The sequence below is a fragment of the Myzus persicae genome, unplaced genomic scaffold (assembly GCF_001856785.1).
Source record: "Myzus persicae strain clone G006 unplaced genomic scaffold, MPER_G0061.0, whole genome shotgun sequence".
In the NCBI taxonomy this organism is placed as follows: Eukaryota; Metazoa; Arthropoda; class Insecta; order Hemiptera; family Aphididae; genus Myzus; species Myzus persicae.
This window is the reverse complement of record NW_019101277.1, coordinates 75,008-94,492: the sequence shown is the minus strand read 5'-3', so window position 1 is coordinate 94,492 and position 19,485 is coordinate 75,008. Positions and strand designations below refer to the sequence as shown.

The 19,485-nt window shown below is 25.6% G+C and overlaps 1 protein-coding gene across 1 annotated transcript; it reads left to right on the top strand.

The window, feature by feature from the left end:
• The first annotated feature begins 789 nt into the window (after window positions 1-789).
• On the top strand, window positions 790-17,578 carry LOC111028513. Its single transcript, XM_022307181.1, is given in 20 exon segments — window positions 790-1,139; window positions 3,123-3,764; window positions 4,796-4,989; window positions 5,065-5,167; window positions 5,258-5,362; window positions 5,423-5,586; window positions 5,665-5,857; window positions 5,927-6,002; window positions 10,866-11,040; window positions 12,408-12,531; window positions 13,018-13,191; window positions 13,270-13,375; window positions 14,931-15,004; window positions 15,790-15,864; window positions 15,946-16,094; window positions 16,165-16,268; window positions 16,334-16,500; window positions 16,563-16,715; window positions 16,865-17,013; window positions 17,090-17,578. Coding segments are annotated over 19 exon segments (3,099 nt in total). The 5' UTR covers window positions 790-1,139; window positions 3,123-3,124; the 3' UTR covers window positions 17,264-17,578.
• The last annotated feature ends 1,907 nt before the right edge of the window (window positions 17,579-19,485 follow it).

Below are 19,485 nucleotides of genomic sequence, written 5' to 3'. Positions count from 1 at the left end.
AATTTACTACATTTTATTTATTTTTTTAACTGTACGTATTTTTCCTTATAAATGCAATAATACAATCTAACTTGTTTTGATTAAAGTAATAAATAAATTACTTTTATGAATTAAGTAACCATGGTGTTTTTAGGGCTGCATGTTACTTGCGTCCCAAACTCCCAAAAGAAGGTATATTTTTCAGGTAGTAAATTTAACCGGTAACTTGCGTCCCGTTTTGGGGACGCAAGTCGGCTGTATAATTATTAATGATATTATCTACTAAAATCACTAAAATCGTTTTTAGAAGGAAAAATACGTACAGTTAAAAAAATCAAATTTAGTACATTTATTTATTTATTTTTTAAATTATATACCTAGCTCTAATTTAGCAATTTTGAGTTTAGAATACAAATTAATCCATCAAAATTACTTGAAAAAAACGATCAATCCGAATATTATACTCAAAATAGGGGTTGCCATTAAAAAAAATGAAGTTTTGTTCAATGGTTGTATGCATTACAACGCAATAGCTAATAATGGAGTAATAACTCAATAATCAATAATAATTAATGTGTATTGTACTGTTTATTTCAATATTTTTATTTATAATATTATGATCCAAGCATAGTTGTAACTTGTAAGTTGTAACCACGATCTCGGAAATATTATATCTTCGCCTTGGTTGGTGGTTGTAACTATGGGAACTATGGTTATATCACAGAATTCTGTGGTTATATTATGGTTATAACTTACGCAGTGCGCCGCCAAGATACGACACCTGTTTCTTATCACTTCGATGTGTTATTATCTTATCAGTTTTCAACCTTTGAGGCTTTGAACTTTTTATTTTTAATTCGAGAGTTAATCAAAATCAAATCACTGTTGTTTTTCAGTATACACATTAACACATACCTAAATAGGTACCTTTTCAAACTACCTATTATATTTATTGCAATTATTAGAAATTATGTTTCTTTTATGTTCATTACAGTTAGGTATTGGCTTAACAATTGTGTGTTGTTAATTAACTTTTTGTTAACATGATAGAATTACAAGTAATTTAATTTTTGTTCAATTAATGATATAAAGACCAAGTGACCATCCAAGCTCTCAAAAGCAAAAGCTCTTTGTTGTTAATGATTGGGATCAGTTTCTGAGTATGTACCATATTTTATTTGTTTTGTTGTTATTAATTTAGTTTTCATATTGTTTTCTTAGGTATGTGAGGTTTATTATTAGATTATTTAATGTATACATTATCTTTTAATGAAGTTAATATTTACCAAGTTCCAATTGTACCTAATAATGATAAAATTATAATTTATAAGTATTCAGATTTCTAACTATTGTTTCTTACCTGGGAAAAAAAATATGTAAATATTTTTAAGTAGGTATATGATATTTGTTGTATTATTACATATTATAGAAAATAGTCAAAATAACTGTTATTTAAATACCTGTCTATAATATCTATTATATTTAAAACTAAAAGAGTACCTATATTATGTTTCATATCATATAATTTTTTTGGTTACTACAGTATTATTTTAAATTCCAGCAAATACCTAAGTTTATTAGGTATCAGTTATAGATCCATAAATAGTTTCTTCTGAATATTAGATAAATAATAAAATAATATCAGATTTTTATACACTTGGTCTGATCTGAATATCAATCCAATATAAAATGTTTCAGAAGCAAAATATGCACAATTATTTTAATATAGTCTCAAACACAGTTACAGATGAATGACCTTTTGTCTAAACAATAGTAAATAGTGTTTCAGTGTATTAATATAAATCATTATTTATTGCTAGTACTAATAGTTATAGGTACATGTAATATATTTATAATATATGGGTACTAAAGTTAAATTATTATAATTTAAAATAACAGTGCAACTTTTTTACATTGTTTATTTAATAAAAACTGTATAAAAAAACAGTTAAACTAAATTCAGTCTTTCTAAGTGTCATCAGATTTAAAAATATATATATGTATATACTAATGTTTTTATTTTATTGATATTTCACTCAATTGTTAATATTTTTGTTTGAAACACAAAATAATTAATGTTATCATTTAAATTGAACTTAGAAATGTGTATAGCAATACTGTTTGTAAGACAATGTATTTTTCATTATTATTTATCAGAGTAATTTTATTGAATGTCATTAAATATTTTTAATTTTATATCCGAAGTAGCTATTTAATAAAAAAAAAAAAAAATGTTAATGGATGCCTACTGAATATTAAACCAATAATTAATATTTTGTGAACATATAAAATTTAAAAAGGAAAGTGTAAATGGTAAAATACAGAAATGCCTAACAATATTTTGGTACATTACTTTCGTAATCATACTTATACAACAATACAATAATTGCTTACAATTTACATAAATGAAATAAAATGTTTTTTTTAAATTGTATTTAACTAACTTTTAATTAGAATGTAAAAAAATATATCGTGGTAATTTTCTGTTATCCCTACTACCGCGAGTCTCTATTCTGTTATCTTGACTACCACGCCGATGCTACGACTATGATCTGTTGGATTACCTGTTGCCGAGAGTTGTTGTATTTCTGTTGTTGTATTTATTAATTTTAAAATAATTATGAATCTGTGGAATTTACCGAACAGTGAAAAATATGCGATTGAATTTTTTCAAGAGAAGTGTTTACTTCTGGGGCACCCTGAATGGACTGAATGTAAAAACGGTCATAAAAAAAAATTATACATCTGCCAAAAAGAAATATTTTAGAAATGCAACGCCAAAACGTACCAGTATAAAACCAATATGCGTATGGGTAATTGGTTTAAAAATAGTCGTCTGTCTTTTTTAACAATACTCCAATTTATATATTGTTGGAGTGCAGAATTGACCTCCGTTAAATTTTGTGAAAAGCATGACGTTGTACTAATATACATTATTATATAAATGGCAATTCATGTGTTTTATGTACTAAAATATAGAACTATCTGGTTATTACTTTAGTAGTCGAGATAATAGAATTGAGTGGTCGTGGTAGTCACAAGTAGTAGGGATAATGGAAAAGTACATATATTGTTTATAGCATATATTTTATGCACTGTCAATATTATTCCATCGGTAATATTTTAACAATTTTTATTTTCAGTAATGGAAGCCGTTAATAAGTTGATTCAACAATTAAAACACAAAGGAGAATATTTTGTCACTAGTCGTGAAAAATTAACTCTTAATACAGAAATTCTCCATACTATTAACACAAGAGTATTACCATCACTTCACAATGATCATATTTTAAATCATCACTATTTATCTGAAATTCTAAAAAAAGTTGCCAAGTTAAAATTACTAAAATCATCTAACTTTGATCTCAATCATTCTATCGAACTTTCCCCTTTTCATAGTCTAGTTTATTTAGAACTTTATGATATAGATATAGAATGGTTGATAGGTTTGAATTATGAAAAAATTGAAGTTCTAATTATATATGGCTCATTAAAATCTTTAGCCATATTGTTAAATAAAAAATGGGCTAACCTCAAATATTTAGCACTTAGGGGTAGCCATCTCAAGACATTAGATAGGTCAATATTATTAGCTCCTTATCTCACATACTTAGAAGCCCCTAGAAACTTACTAACTGAAGTCTAAAATATTGAAAAACTAGAATGTTTAGACATTTTAAATTTAAGCATAAATAGACTGACTCAAGTACCAATATTAAGTGATTATGGAGCTAGAAATTTAACTGTATTAATATTGAGTTATAATTGCATAAATAATTTAACAGGTAACTATATATTTATAAATTATTAGTTAAAAACTTGAATGTGCCTCCCTATGGACAAACTTAAATAACTATTTACTATATCTATTATAAGATTTGGAATTTCTATTTCAAATGCATCTGTTATTTTTTTTTTAAATACTTTAATGAGTTCAGTATAACTTTATGCATTGGTACAAGGTGTGATCTACCAGTTTCTATTATGATTTCTTTATTTTTGTATTTTCTGTCTAACAAGTGTTCACAGTCTCTTGGCGTATTGTACCTATAATTATTTATACATTAAAAAAAATGTTAAAGATATTTTTCTTATACTGGAAGTAACCGGTTTTGATTTTTGTATTATTATATATATTTTATCATATGGTAATTATGGAATACATTTTAACATAGATATGTTTTTGGGCTGGATACAACTTTTTTTTCTAACTGATACTTTGCTTATTGCTATAGAAATTCATTGTTCCTAACAAAATGTAGCACGCTACTAGATATTTTTCCATATCACAACACCCAAAAACATATCCACGATTCCTCATTTTTTCCTTACTGAGAAAAAACATCCAGTAGTATGCTACTTTTTAACAATAATCATAACAATTATTTTTTTTTTTATTAATTATTATATTAAATATTTTGCAATTTATATTTTATTTAGTTTAACTATTGTCTGACTCTTATATTAACATATTATTGTCTATATTGTGTTTTCCCAGATTTTTAATTTGTCGAAACCCGTGCACCGACTTTTATCATGTGTATCCATTTGCTGGCCCTATCATATATTAGTTTTCATACAAAATTACCTAAATAATTAAATTTGTTTTAATTAGCAGATCACTAAACATTGTAGATCACGAAAATCAACAGCAGATTCCATCTTGTACCTATACCAAACCTTACTAACTACTATTTGGCAATGAATTTGATTTCTTTTATGTATTTTTGTTTACTTAAATACTTTTTTTTGACATATTTCAAATAAATAAAAATTTGTATATCTTATCATTTAATTTACTTTCATTTGTTTTTAGGTTTATCTAAATTGACAAATTTAAAAGTATTAGATTTGTCAAATAACATGATTATTCATCATGAATCAATATCAGCAGTAGGTGATATGGCTTTTTTAAAATATTTAAATTTAAACAATAATCCTGTAACTTACATAAGAAACCATAGAGAAATAACTTGTGGATTTCTTCATGAAAATGCAGCTGTTGAACTTGTAAGAAATTAAAAAATATAAGTATAAATTAAAAGGTCTGTTTACTATATCTTTTTTATTAACCTGCTATTACAGTTTGAACTTGATAATCGGCTTCTTTCAAAATCAGAAAAACAATTTGTTGGACAGTCTTCCAGATCGTTAGATCTGTCATTTTTACATTATCAACAACCTCCTAGTAAATTATTAATTTATAAAAAAAACCATTATGAGTTAATGAATTCAATGCTAACTTTATTATAACATCATTCATTTGCAATTTTTATAGCAAGTGTTAAAGCCAAAAAAATAAGGTCTCCAGTTATTGAAGACCACAAATGGGAAAAAAGTTGCATTATTCAAACTCCCGTCGTACCAGCAACTTTAAAAAAAGGTTGATTTAATTTTAACATATAGTGTATATGTAATTACATACATTTTTTTATAATTTTAGAAATCCTAAAGTCGGAACATTTATCTACCAAAAAAAAAATTGAAAATGTACGGGAAATGTTTGGAGAAGATAACTGGTTACATAGTCATGCTGGAAGTTATGTTCAAGATATTTTGGGTATCAAACAGCAGTCAGAAAATGAATCCTTTTCTGAAGAAGTTCTTGTACAGATTTTATTTTTAAAGTTCTTTTTTATATAATATGAATAATACAGTTAAATTATTTCTTTATATTTTTTATAGGTTGAACAAATTATTGAAGACAGTAATTCAAAATCTAATGATCTTACAGATAAAAAGGAGGATATTATATTATTAAATGAATCTCGATTAGAAATAGATATAGAGCCAGAAATAGTTATCCAAACAATAAATGATGACTCAAATCTAGATTGTAACACGTTAAACAAAAACGAAGAACCTTTAAAATTATCAGGTCAGCATCAACCAATTGATGTCTCTATCATCAGTTTGTAAACACTAAGTATATATTTTGTTTTTTTAGAAAATTATTGGCGAGCTCAAAATATTGATATGAAAACAAACGAATATTCCAATATTTTATTATGTTTAACTGAAAGGTCAGTTATCAGTATTTTAATTAAATAATAGATTTTTTATTATTTGTCATACAATTATTATTATACTAGCTAAAATACCCGTCGTTGCCGGGTTACAATAAAAAAATCAAATAGTTGAATAATAATTGTGTATATATAAATAAATATAAAGGATGTATCATGTATACATCGTTAGAATAGTATGCAATTAATAAAAAACATAAAATGGAAAATAATTTAATTTTTTAAGCTTTAATTACATTTATAGATACTATAGATAGGTATACGCAAGATATATTTTTATTTTATGAATGGGAAAATGATACATACTTCACCCAAAACAAAAGAAATGTATAAACACTATAAACAAATGAATTTCAACAAATTTGTTTATTATTATTATGGAATTTGTTTATTAACTATATTCATTGTATTTTTTTTGTTGTTTGGTATTATTTGGATTTTTTACTTTTCTAAAGATCTAACTCTGGACATGGTAACACAAAGTTGACAATGGTCCATGACTAAACACAGGTTGGGGTAAATATAAACCTACTTTATCCAATGTTTTACCCTGTGCAAAAGCTATTCGAAAATTGACGTCTGGTAAATGAAAAGGGAAGAGTAGAAACTGTCGGGGTTAAATCAATTATAGGCTATAAAATACGCTGACCAGTCAAGGGACCAGTTATAGATTCCAAGTCTAAAGAATGATCGTACATATTTCGTACTATAAATCTTGTGCCATTCATTAGATTGGAGATTACATTTAAATTTCTCAAGGGTATTACAATAGCACCTTTCTTTAGTACCAAACTGTATTGTAGGTAAACCACTTAAATGTAAACTATCTAAAAATTCTGTAGGAAACAAAAAATCGTCACATTCTTTTGACACTATACTTAAACTTAAATACCTTTTTCCTGGCCCTGGCAACATAGTGACAATTGCATTATTCATCTCATCACAATGTTCATTTTTAGATGTAAGAATAGCAAATTGTGAAAAAGTAGACACATTTTCTAAACTAAAAATAATATCTTCAAAAACGTCTTTTATTATATTACTTGATAATAGCGATGGTTTTATTTCAATTGAATATTCGTCCGAATAAAGATTTATTAGTGGGTATTTGCAATTTCCAATATGTAACAAAAACTTGTAAGTGGCTCGGCGTGGCGAGTTGGCTGCTACCAGTCGCGGAATGCGACTGGGAGTAAGCAACGGCCACAGCTACTAATTCCCGGATGGGTGACCACCCGGGTTCATAGTAGTAAAAAACCTTGCCATACATACACGTGTTTGCTATCTACCGTAACAATCGTAAAAAAAAAAAAACAAAAACCAACCAACCAACCTTACCCCCTGCCACAGTTTATGACCCCTACAACAGCTAATGGACCTAGTCGCCGGGCTTAAGTTCAATAAAAAAAAAACTTGTAAAATTCAATTTCACTTTGGTGTACTCGCCTATTTCTAAAGAGTTTAAGAATTTTAAAATTTGGCCAAATCGGAGAATATTTTATACAGTTTTGTATTGTAAGCTGTCTAGATCCATGTGAGACAACTGGTAAAACTTGTCGTTAACTTTACACTTCTAATAACTATTTAAATAATTATTTTTTTGGGCGTTACTCTTTTGATGGCTCCGAGTACTTGGGTTAGAAAAAATAAGATGTATAACTGTCATAAGAAACACAAATAAACAATAGATACAAAAAAAAAACGGACGAAGACACAATATTACAGCACTGCTCTGTAGTTGTATTATGTGTGCGAGATAATTTTTGTTGATCAACTTTTCGGAACAATTCATATCTACAAGTCGATATAAAAAGGCCAGGTTACAGCCTTACAGGTAGCTATGGAAACCCTAGGGCCGCCGCCTATATATAGGTGTAAATAATACAACAAACTTTATACTTCTAATTACTATTAAAATAATTAACTTTTTGGACTTTTCTCTGGCTCATCTACACACCGAGTACTTTCGTTTAAAAAAAAAATTGTGAAAATCGGCCCAGTAGAACTTCAGATATAACTGTCACTTGTTTGCTTTAAATATGTTGTATAATATATAGTATGATGTATAAAACCATAATTATTATTACGTAATATTTTAAAAATTTGCTTATCTTCTAATATGCAATCCACCATAATAATAATAATAATAGTTTAAGTTAAGTATGTGGTCTACTGTTCTACAATACATACTTGAATAAATTCAGTAATTTTACACCAAATAAATAATTATTAAAATATAAATGAAGTAATCAAAATAAAATAAAGAAATTAAGTATCCATTACCAACAATTTTATAGATTAAAGAAAAAAAAAATCATTTACAATGGAATTAAGCTATCTTAAAGTTTCTATATATTAAAGTTGTTTTCAGTTCTGATCATTAAGCATTAGATTTACTTGTTAATTTACTTTGGTATGTCAGATTTGCATATGTTGAATCTTCCTATATGTCAAAGTGTATGATAGATTAGATGAAAAAAATTACAGATTTTCTACATCCATTGCATGTAGTGTATGCATATTATGTGTATATAAAGAAAAAATTTCTTTTGAAAAATTACTCTCCTTAATATATCTCAACACTCTCAGAAAATATACAGTATTATGTAATTGTAAGTGTTATATTATAACATATTATAATCATATGCACCTTATTCTTTATATCTAAAATTTCTAACCTATACCTTTTTTTAATCGATTTTTGTAATATTTAACTCTATTAGTCCTCTATTCTTAGTTGATATTTGTACCAACTTAACATTATCCCTCTTCCACCTCTTTTTTTTCATTTAATTTCTTATACTCCACGTCTAGACCTAAAATAAAATATGTATGCCTATATAAATTTATAATTATATAAATGTCTCATAATAATTCCAATAAAAAAAACATGATTTTGTATAATTATATAATTTGATGATTAATAGAAAATACATAATTTTCCAAAAGCGGAAAAAATGATTTTCAACTGTGCAACATTTTCTCAACTGTACTTTAGACCAATGTTTCCCAACCTATAGGTCTAGAAATATTTTTGATGGGTCGTGATGTTTGTAATAACTAATTAGAAAACTTTGGTTATAAAAAGAAAAATGAAAAAAATTGTATTCGTAAATTGATTAAAAATTGTTGTGTTATATTTTATCTGATGTCTCTATACCTAATTATAATAGTAATGTGAAGTATACTGGGCAGTATTTAGACAATTTGCACCCCCGAGCTCAAAATTCATGATGCCCATTTTTAATAGGTACATTTTTATGTCATAGTAAATTAGTATAGTAATGATGATGCCAGTGATGATGCTAAAACTTTTTTTTAATAAGAGGGCATAAAAAGAATTAATAAATTGATGTTTCTCTTCCTTGGCCAAATAAGTGGAAATTAAGGTAATTTAAATTTGAACATTTAAAACATAAATACTTCTGAGGGGAAGATAATAAATGATGACAGCGCCGAACTGTAGTTTGGCGACATTTATCATTAAATATAATTTCTGATAGTTATATGAAGAATCTAATAAAACTGTACACAAACCAATAGTGGAAATTGTGGAAACTTAAGAGGTTGAATGCCAACAAAACTAACCACTAATTTTAAATGTATTTTAGTAAGTACAATACGCAATTGCAATTTGCAACAACTTATGATCTATAAACTAAATAAACTTGCTTTTTAATAAATTATAATCTTCCAACCAAAAATCAAACACATACACAATAAAACAATAGAAATAGAACGATATACTTATTATATACACCAACAATAAAAAACTGATTATTTCATTAAATTAACATTTTTAAATTTTAGTTAAAATATCAGTGAGTCACACTCACATAAGATTACATGAATAATATTAAAATTTTAAACTAAAATATCAATATCATTGTTATTTATTCAGCACATATACTTTAAGATTAAAGTTCTCTTCATAAAGATAAATTAAATTTTTTGTTCATTCTATATGAGATAATTGTTTACCCCCAAAGAGTGTCCTCCCCTTAAAACCAGCCTTGGATGTATAATTAGTATTATTAGACAGTGGCAGACTTAGCACACACTACTTGGTTGGCTAAATAAAAAAGTGTCTCTCCATTTAGGTGCCATTAGGAAGACATGGGGCCTTGAAAATATTTATTCAACTAACTATTTAAGGGGGCCCAGTCGGCAATATTGCTGCCTCTCTCATTTGGCTAAGCCGCTACTGTTGTTGGATATAATTTTATTTTTATTAACTTGTATTATTTTACTACGGTTGTCGATTATAATATCATCATATTATATCAAATTGTTTATATTTTTTAACTTCAAAATATACATAATGTATGAAATACATTATAATTTAAAAACAATATAACAGAAATAGGTATTCATTATTTAATGTATTAATATCAAATAATAAAATTAATTTTAATAAAAATTGTTTTTTATAATACTTTAATATGGTATACTTGATTTTTTATTTTTGTTTGGGTGGGGGAGTTGCGTACCAAACAAAGAGTAAATTTGTGGGTCATCATAACAAAAAAGGGGGGAAACACTGCCTTAGAGTAAACCATGGAATTGGTTTTATAACATTAAGAAGAAGATATAAAGAGAAATGTATTAAGCAGTTTAAAATAATTAATTCAGTAATATGACAACCATAAAAATTTAGTTATCCTAGCTATAATAAAACACAAAACATTGGCAGACCACATACTATAATACTCATATTTAGTTAGGTATAATAATGTTATTTTTGTTTCTATATATTAACAATCTATTCTGTAGAAAATAATAAATTTATATTATAAAACTAAAACAAAAAAATAAAATATATATAATGTTTTTAACAATAATTTTTTCAATTTGGTATAGAAAATTAAAAGAAAGACATTCTGTTGATGGTCGTTTGCTTGCTACCTGGAGCCTAGATTCCATTGAAAGTTGTGTCAAAATTGGTTTTGATCCTATTAAACTGCAGTTAAACTTTATGACCGCTCGAAAAAACCTAAATCAAAGAATATATACAATGAGTGAAGATGATGCAAAAGTAAGCTCAATTATTAAATAATTTGCAATAACAGACTTTCAAGTTATGTGAATTAAATAATGATTCTTTATATTTACTAGTTTTTAGTTTTTTTAAGTAAATAGTTTATTATTGTTATGTCTTGTTTTTTTTGTTTTATACTGGTTTTATTTTTATTTGTATTTTTATCAAACATTTAACATCTGCAGAATTTGTACAATGAACCAATACAATATAAGAAGAAGAATAAATCCCTGCATTTTTAACCGACTAGGGGATTTTCTGGAATGTTTTCTCTACCTTGAATGGCTATAAGTAGGTTGATATGAGTGGCTAGTAGTATGTAGAATTTTTTATGCTGGTTAAATGTAGCTGTTTTGATGATTTCAATGTTAAGTTTGTTTGGAGTCAGTTGTTGGAAACGTTCCAAAGGGCAGAGGTTAGTAAACTGAAAGTAATGGATTGAATTTGAAATACTTGAACTGTTTTGGTTTGTGATAGTTTGGCACAAACCCATATCTGTATTTCATAAGCTCAAATGGGCCTTAACATTGATTTGTAAATAGTTATTTTGTTGTGTGGGAAAAGGTTAGATTTAAGGATATGGTAGAGTAAGTATAGTTTACTGTTAAGTTTTTTTTTGATAATTTTAAATGTGGTCCCCAGGTGAGACGTTTATCTAAGATAAAGCCCAAATATTTAATTTGGGTTTCAACTAGAATTTCTGTTCTCCCAAAGTAAAGGACAGGTGAGATTTGCTGCTCAAGGTAAAAGGATTTGTTGGCTTTAATTTTGATTTTGAATTTTCCAATTGGATGTCCATTTTTCTATTTTAACAAGTTGTAATTGAAGGCTGAGGATGCATCAACATTACCCCATGTTTACTTAATATTGCTATGTCATCTGCATATGTGGCAATTAGAATTTTATCGGCAGAAGGGAATGTGTTGCCTCATTTTTGGGTTTGTTTGGCTTGTGTATAAGAGTTATTGTTGAAAATTCTCAAATTTGCAGGAAATAATATAACATTAATATTGAGTTTTATAAGTAGGTAAGGAGCATTATTAGTTGTGAAGGCATAACGATGTGATTTTTTATCCTTAAGTTTAAGTGGAAAATTACATTAGTAGAGTACTGTATATCTCAAAAGTAAAATTTACATTTACTTAGAAACAATTTTTTTCGATTTAAATTCATTACATTTTTGCATTAGATTATATAATTAATTATGTTAAGTATTATTATTTACATCTATAATCCATTACTCAAAAACATGATTTGTTTGAGATGGGTTCTTGTTGTTTAAGTTAAATTATAGAATTTATCATGTAATACATTTTATAATTTTTGATCTATTTATTTATTTATTTATTTATTTAAAATTTCAGGAATTTTTAAATATTATTAGTATGGAGTTAGAGTCAAGGACTTTAAGTGAAATGAACCAATTAGTATTTAAATGTATAAAATGTACAACAATATTTTGTCAAGAAAGTAATAGAAGTGTTCTTAGTAAGTATAATTAATTTAAAGAAAAAAAAATGCAACTAATTTTTTTTTTTATTATATCCTTAATGTACTTAATGCTTATAAATATATAAGTACATCATTTTAACATCCCTCACATCTCATCTCTAGTTACACTGATGGATATCACAATAAAATATCAAATAATTCTAAAATATCGGTTGAATATTTAATATTTGAAGGAAAATGTTTTGTCAATTTTTTTTCTTATTATTGGAGAATCGGTTAAATAATAGCTGACCTAATATTATTCACCAAACATAGTGTAATTGTATTATGTATTACTATTTGTTGTAAAATTTACTATATCCTTATGTTATAAACAACAGATTGTAAATATATTTTTTTTAAATAAAAACAGACTAATATCATATAAACAAAATATTTTGTATAATGGTAATATGTATGCTGTGATTGTTTAAATATTTATCTTAATCGTTATTCAAGAAATAATAATCAAATTTTTTCTAGAGGAAAAAAGAAAAAACTGTTGTCCTAGTTGTGATAGCTGTATCATTGTACAAATAGAGGAAGAACTTCTTCCATCTACTTCTAATAAGCTACAGAAACTATCAGAAATAGATGAGCAAAATTTTTTCGAAAGAGATAATTCCAATAATTCAACACCTATTAATTCAAGATCTAGTAAGATAAAAAAATATATTTGTCTATAATATAATTTATATGTATTTAATAACAATATCAAATTTTAAACATTTTAAGGCTCAGAAGAACCGGAAGAGCGAATATTTTCTAATAATGATAGTGATATAGAAGTCATAAGTAATCCTAGTGAGAAATCTGTGGAAATTCTAGAAGTAATATCAAGGTATAACTGTCCTTTATTTATGTAATATTTTTAGGTTTTGTGGCCCTAAATTAGCAGTATAGGTTGAATAAATAAAATATTCACCACAGTGCAATTTTTTTTTCTCACAATGCATACAAATGAATTGAAAAATGATTTTTTCTGTTTTAAGATTACCTAATGATAGTGTATTTAGAATTATTAGTGGCAATGTCAATTGTTCATTTATTATACTGTACATATGTATATTATTTAAATCACTTGAAAAAATCCAAATGATTAAAAGTAAACAAAAACCTGTTTATAACATAAAAAAGTTATTAAGATTATTAACATATAAAAGAAACAAACCAACAGGAAAATTAAAGACACTTATAATCTTTCACTTCAGCATAGTGTTCCAATTTAATATTCTTTCAGATTATGTTATTTTTTGCTAATAGATACCATACATTTTGTTATCCAGATAACTAGTTTTGATATTTTTCATTATTTTGGACAAACTAATCTGGTTAATTTAAATTTTGGGCAAACCTTATTGATTTTTAAAAATATCTGATTAGACAATATGCGACAATGCCATGAAAACTCTCCCATCATACTATGATGTACTTTAATGATTATCAAAAACAATAATTTAATAAAGCCTTCTTGACCATAATATATAATGTATAGAAAAAAATAATGTATGCATAAATGTTTTTTTAAAAAAATGGATAATTCATTATTAGTAGAGCAAGGACTTTCATGCATATTTTTTTAGTTAACTTAATTGTATGCTTAGTAAGTACACAACATGTTTCACAAGGTTTGTGATCTAAATACTCGAATGTTTTAAACCCAAATTTTTGCATATTTTGACATATTTTGATTTAAAGACGTATTTTTGATTATAAGAGCATAATTTGAAATCTTGGTATTTTTCAAAAATCAATCACTTCATTAAATATTTTTCGTAAATCTAAATCAACAATTGTATTAAATTTGAATGAAGAATGAGATCAATACAGACTGTATTATTGTTCTTTTTTTACGTATAGGTATATAGAAAATTGAATTAAGTAAAATTAAGTAAAATAAATTATAATAAATTAAAATAAAGAAAATATTTAAAGAAAAATTAATTTTTTGCATGTAATTTTATTTTTATGGAATATTTAATTGATGTACTAACTTAATAAATAATAATATTATATAAATAAAATATCTAAAGAAAAAACGTAATTTTATTGAGCAACATGGGCTTGCAATTTTTTATTTTTTAGGACATATTTAACTGAATATTTTTTAATTTTTTAGTGTACAAAAATTCTTGCTCTAATATTTTGATATCTTAGGCAGGGTATGAGACATGTTACCTTTTTATTTGAATATTTTTACACCAGCCTTTTAAAAATTTGCTCATTTCAAATTTTTTCAGTTTTTATTTTTTATTCCTTACTTTTAATTTTTAATTTTTCCACTGTTATGGGAGAACTGATAGAATATTTAGTAAAGACTTAGTAAAGATCCCAGTTTATGCGTATTTAATGATTGTTTTATTTGTATTTTAATTTCAATTGCATTTGTATTGTAGTGCAGAAACTAAACCCGAAAAACCTCAGCTGACTATTGATGTTCGGACTGCGTTAACTGAAAGTAGCTCTTCAGGTTAGTATTTAAATCATAGAATTAGAGACTATAACATTAATATTTTTACTCTGTTGGGAATAAGAAAATGACGAAAACCACTACTCCACTGCTTAAGACTACAAAGACCTATTCCGCATGTTGTATCCATCTTATGCGTCGAGTCAGTTATTTGATTCTCCTTATTAATGTCTTTATTTAATTCTCTCTATAATTTATAATAATAATATAAATTATGTGTAATAGGTAGTATGTGTTGCTCGGTTTTGTTCATTTGTTCATAACGTAAATATAATAAAATGTAGTCTACAGTGCAGTTATGTGCCAATTTTGGTCATAGTCTTATTTTGAATATTGTATAAATTTGGCATGGTGAATTGGTGAGTATCGTCATCAATGTTAAAAAATTTAATTTAATTGAAAAATGTCTTACTACATAATACTTAATTTTAATAATATATCAAAGTTGATCATAGTTTTGTTACTTATGCCATGTTGTTTTTTTAAAATATAATTGTTTATGTAAATATACTAGAATTTTAGCCAAATGTCCTTAATTTATTATAAGTATACTTTACAAATATTTTGTTTGGATATTTATGAAATATGAAATTTAATTCAAGTTAATATAATAATTAGATATTTCTAATAGCTGAGTTATTTTATCATAAATAAGTACAAATCTTAATAAAATAACTAACATTAACCAATTCCATTTTTAACGCCTCAAAAATTTATCTTTTACATTTGTATTTACTGCGGTTTTTGTTGCATTTTAATTGAATTAATATTAATATTAATATTAGGATCAATGACAGATAGTGTGTGTACTGCTTATGAAAGTCGAAAACAACGTAACAACAGTTCATCAACAATGAGAGGTACTGTATTAACAACTAAACATGATATACTTGTCTACTGAATACATTTCAAGTATGTATATTGTTTGCATTATGAAACAGGAAGTAGCATCGATTCTAGGATTCCATCAGTAGTAGATGTGCCTATTAAGTTCTCTTATGATGATTTTGTATCAATTGACCCAAGGTTAAAATCATATGTTCAACATAAATTTTTTGGGGATAATGAAGAATTTGTACTTGTTTTCCGAGTATGTTGTATAATCAAATTTATTTTAAAATATTTTTTTAATTGAAGCTACAATTTTTTTTACTTAACAGTGTAATTGTATAATGACAAGCCCAGATCACCGACTTGATGGGTGTGTGATCATATCCAACAAATCGTTATATGTATTTAAATTCATTGGCCAACCAGACGAACTGTAAGCAGTTGAAAAATTGATTAATATGTTATTCCTATGCTTTATTAAATTATAATTTTGTATAGCTTACAAAAAGTGTCTAGACATCGGTTGAGCCTTGTCAAATCCATAGCTTCTCTTCCTTGGAATGTTGGTCTAGCCATATGTGTCAGTCAACCAGAAAGAGACATCAAATATACATTTGTTCTCTATGTGTCACATATCACTTTACGATTAATTGCATTTTTAGAAAGTATGTGATTATTAAAATATTGAATACCAATTATTCTATTCCACCTTTCACCACTGTTTCAGGGATTAAACCATTTGGACAGCGAGAGGTATTAGTTTCTTCCCCAAACACTAATTCTTACCTATACGTCAACAATATTCTTTACAAAAATGAACTGCACTTACCAATTATTCATGTTGTGTTCTGTGAGTGTGCGACAATCATCACAGATGATGGTAATTAATGAGTTTAATATTATTTTACTTTAAATCAAATCTTATATGGTTATTATCACTTATTAGCCTAAACTAAAATTATATGTATACTTTTATTGTAGAAATATTCAATTATAATGAATCATGAATGCATATAATATTTATTTTAGGACTTGTAGAAATTATTGACTTGCCAGGTATTGTGATTACCGAATATGAACTGGTAGTATTAGGTGGTGAATGTGCTTGGCTTATACCTTACGACGAACATTTCCCAACATTAGCTCATGTTCAGCAAATGAGTACATTTAATCGTATTGTGAGTTATGCAAATTTAAAATTACATTTATTTTTAAAAAATCTAAAATTAACTCATTTTGGTTTCTTGTCTACAGGATAAAAACGAAGAGACACTTGGCTTACACTTTAATGACAATGTATCGTGGTTGTTAATAGTAAACCATACTGAAGCTGAACACTTGATGGGTGAAACAATAAGAATATTAACAAACGCCAAACAAAAATTGTGTTCTACCATGCAAATGGCCAATTTAAATTGCTCAACTTAAGTGAATTAAATCATCCAATAAAACCGTTACAGCTCAAAATATCTCAAAAGTGTGCAATTCAAATTTATTATTTTTTAAATGAGAATATTTATTTTTATTAATAAACTCTTATTGACATCAACATTATTCAGCTTCATGTGTGTATGTAATTAATTAATATGATTGCATACCAACAGAGCATTACATGTATTTTTTTTATTCATTGTTATTTGTTATTATTTCTGTATAATATTTTGTTTATTAATTATTTATGAAAAAAAGTAATTGCATCTAATATAGAAACATTCTTCATAAAAATATATCAACTTTATAATACTGAGTGTGTTGATTTGCCTATTTTATTAATAATCTACATTTTTTTTTATATAAATATTATAATAAAAAATTTTTTCTTGAAAATTCTGTTAAATTTTTGTTTGATCGTCAAAGTATAGAATTTCCAATTATATCTTTTTTTTCTAATTTGAAATTTAATGAATTATATTTAATGTATGTGCATATTTAGAAGGTTTAATTTTTGAGGTACATGGGCAGAATAAGCTTTGCAATATCAACGTAAAAATAGAACAATTAATGTTTTAATATTAACAGCCATACAGACAAAGATCCAAAAACCAACATTTTAGAAACATAATATACATAACAAATAAACTCTACTTAAACTATTTAATTAAAACATATTAATTGCATAGGACAAATTATAAGATACAACTAAGGGGAATGAGCAAGAAAAAATATTGAGATTTTCATTGGCAATAAGCTATATATAATGAAGTGGCAAATTGATTAAATAAAGGTACAGAATTATTATTATAACAAAGGTTATAAAATATTAATAATCATTAATAATTATCATAATTTACAGTAATCCTCCAGTTAAATAAAAAATAAAATATCTTTTGGAAATTAGAAACTAATAATAAATAATGGTTACCATTTAGTATTGAAAATTAACATATGAAACACAGGTAACAGGATTAACATAAAGAATAGGAATAGCATAATTACGTAAATAAAGAACACGGAAAATTATGTTCAGATAATTTAATACTTTTTTTTATTTTATCAATCTTTTTTCTTTTTCTTTTGAACACAAACTTGTACCCTACGAGTTATTATAATATATAATGTAAATATGATTCTTGTGTCACTAAATCAATAAATAAAATACCTAACAAAATTGGAAATTTATGAATCAAATAATAAAATAATGGTGGACATAATAATTTGTTAAGTACATTAATTACAGCATGATACATATTAATAAAGTCGTTATATAGCTTCATTTTGCAATACATGTTCTTCGCTTAATACATAGTTGACATGTGCAATCAGCGGTTTTTTAACAAGTTTTGTATCTACAAAATATAGTTGATACATTCATAGGTTTTTTTTACAATATTATATAAATCGAACAAATGATTTAAATACATTTTAAGAATGTCATTCTAATTTTTACATAATTTTTATCTTATTGCTTCATAGAAGTTTTATTTTAGATCACAGGTTTTGACATACTTTTATTTTTAATATTACAAACCAAATCAGAAAAATGATAAAATATCAATAATAATAATAGTAATAATTATAATAAAGCATTTACAATCTCATGGTCTTGTGTACACGTTAATTTTATTGATTGTGTATACGGTTAAATAGTCATTCAAATAAAAAAAAGCTATCAACAATTTATAACAACGTTGATGTAAATTATATGTTTGAAATAAATATAAATATTATAAATAGTATATTAGTGTACACATTTAAAAAAGGTAATATTTAACAAATAATTTATGAGTATTATTAATACCAATACCATTTATAATTAAATATCAAACCAAACACAGTGTTCTTTGAAAAATGCTTTCAATAACACATTACAAACGAATAGTTAACACAACTATGATACTTACATAAAATGTAATAGAAAGCCTTTTTAAAATTGGATTTCTTAGGTATCTCTATTATAATATTTAAAACAGTGTTATAATCATACTTATATAATGACAATTAAAATGATCTCAATAATATGATAATATATATTTCTAATCAATGAACAATATTATGAACTCAAATTATTGCTGATTTTTAGTAGTGATTGATGAACAACTGTCCAATACTATCTACCTGTTATCTAATATTATATATGTATGATTTTAAACGTTATCAAATATTTAACAATTAACTCAGACAACTCTGAAAAATTCAGAAAATAATGTAGT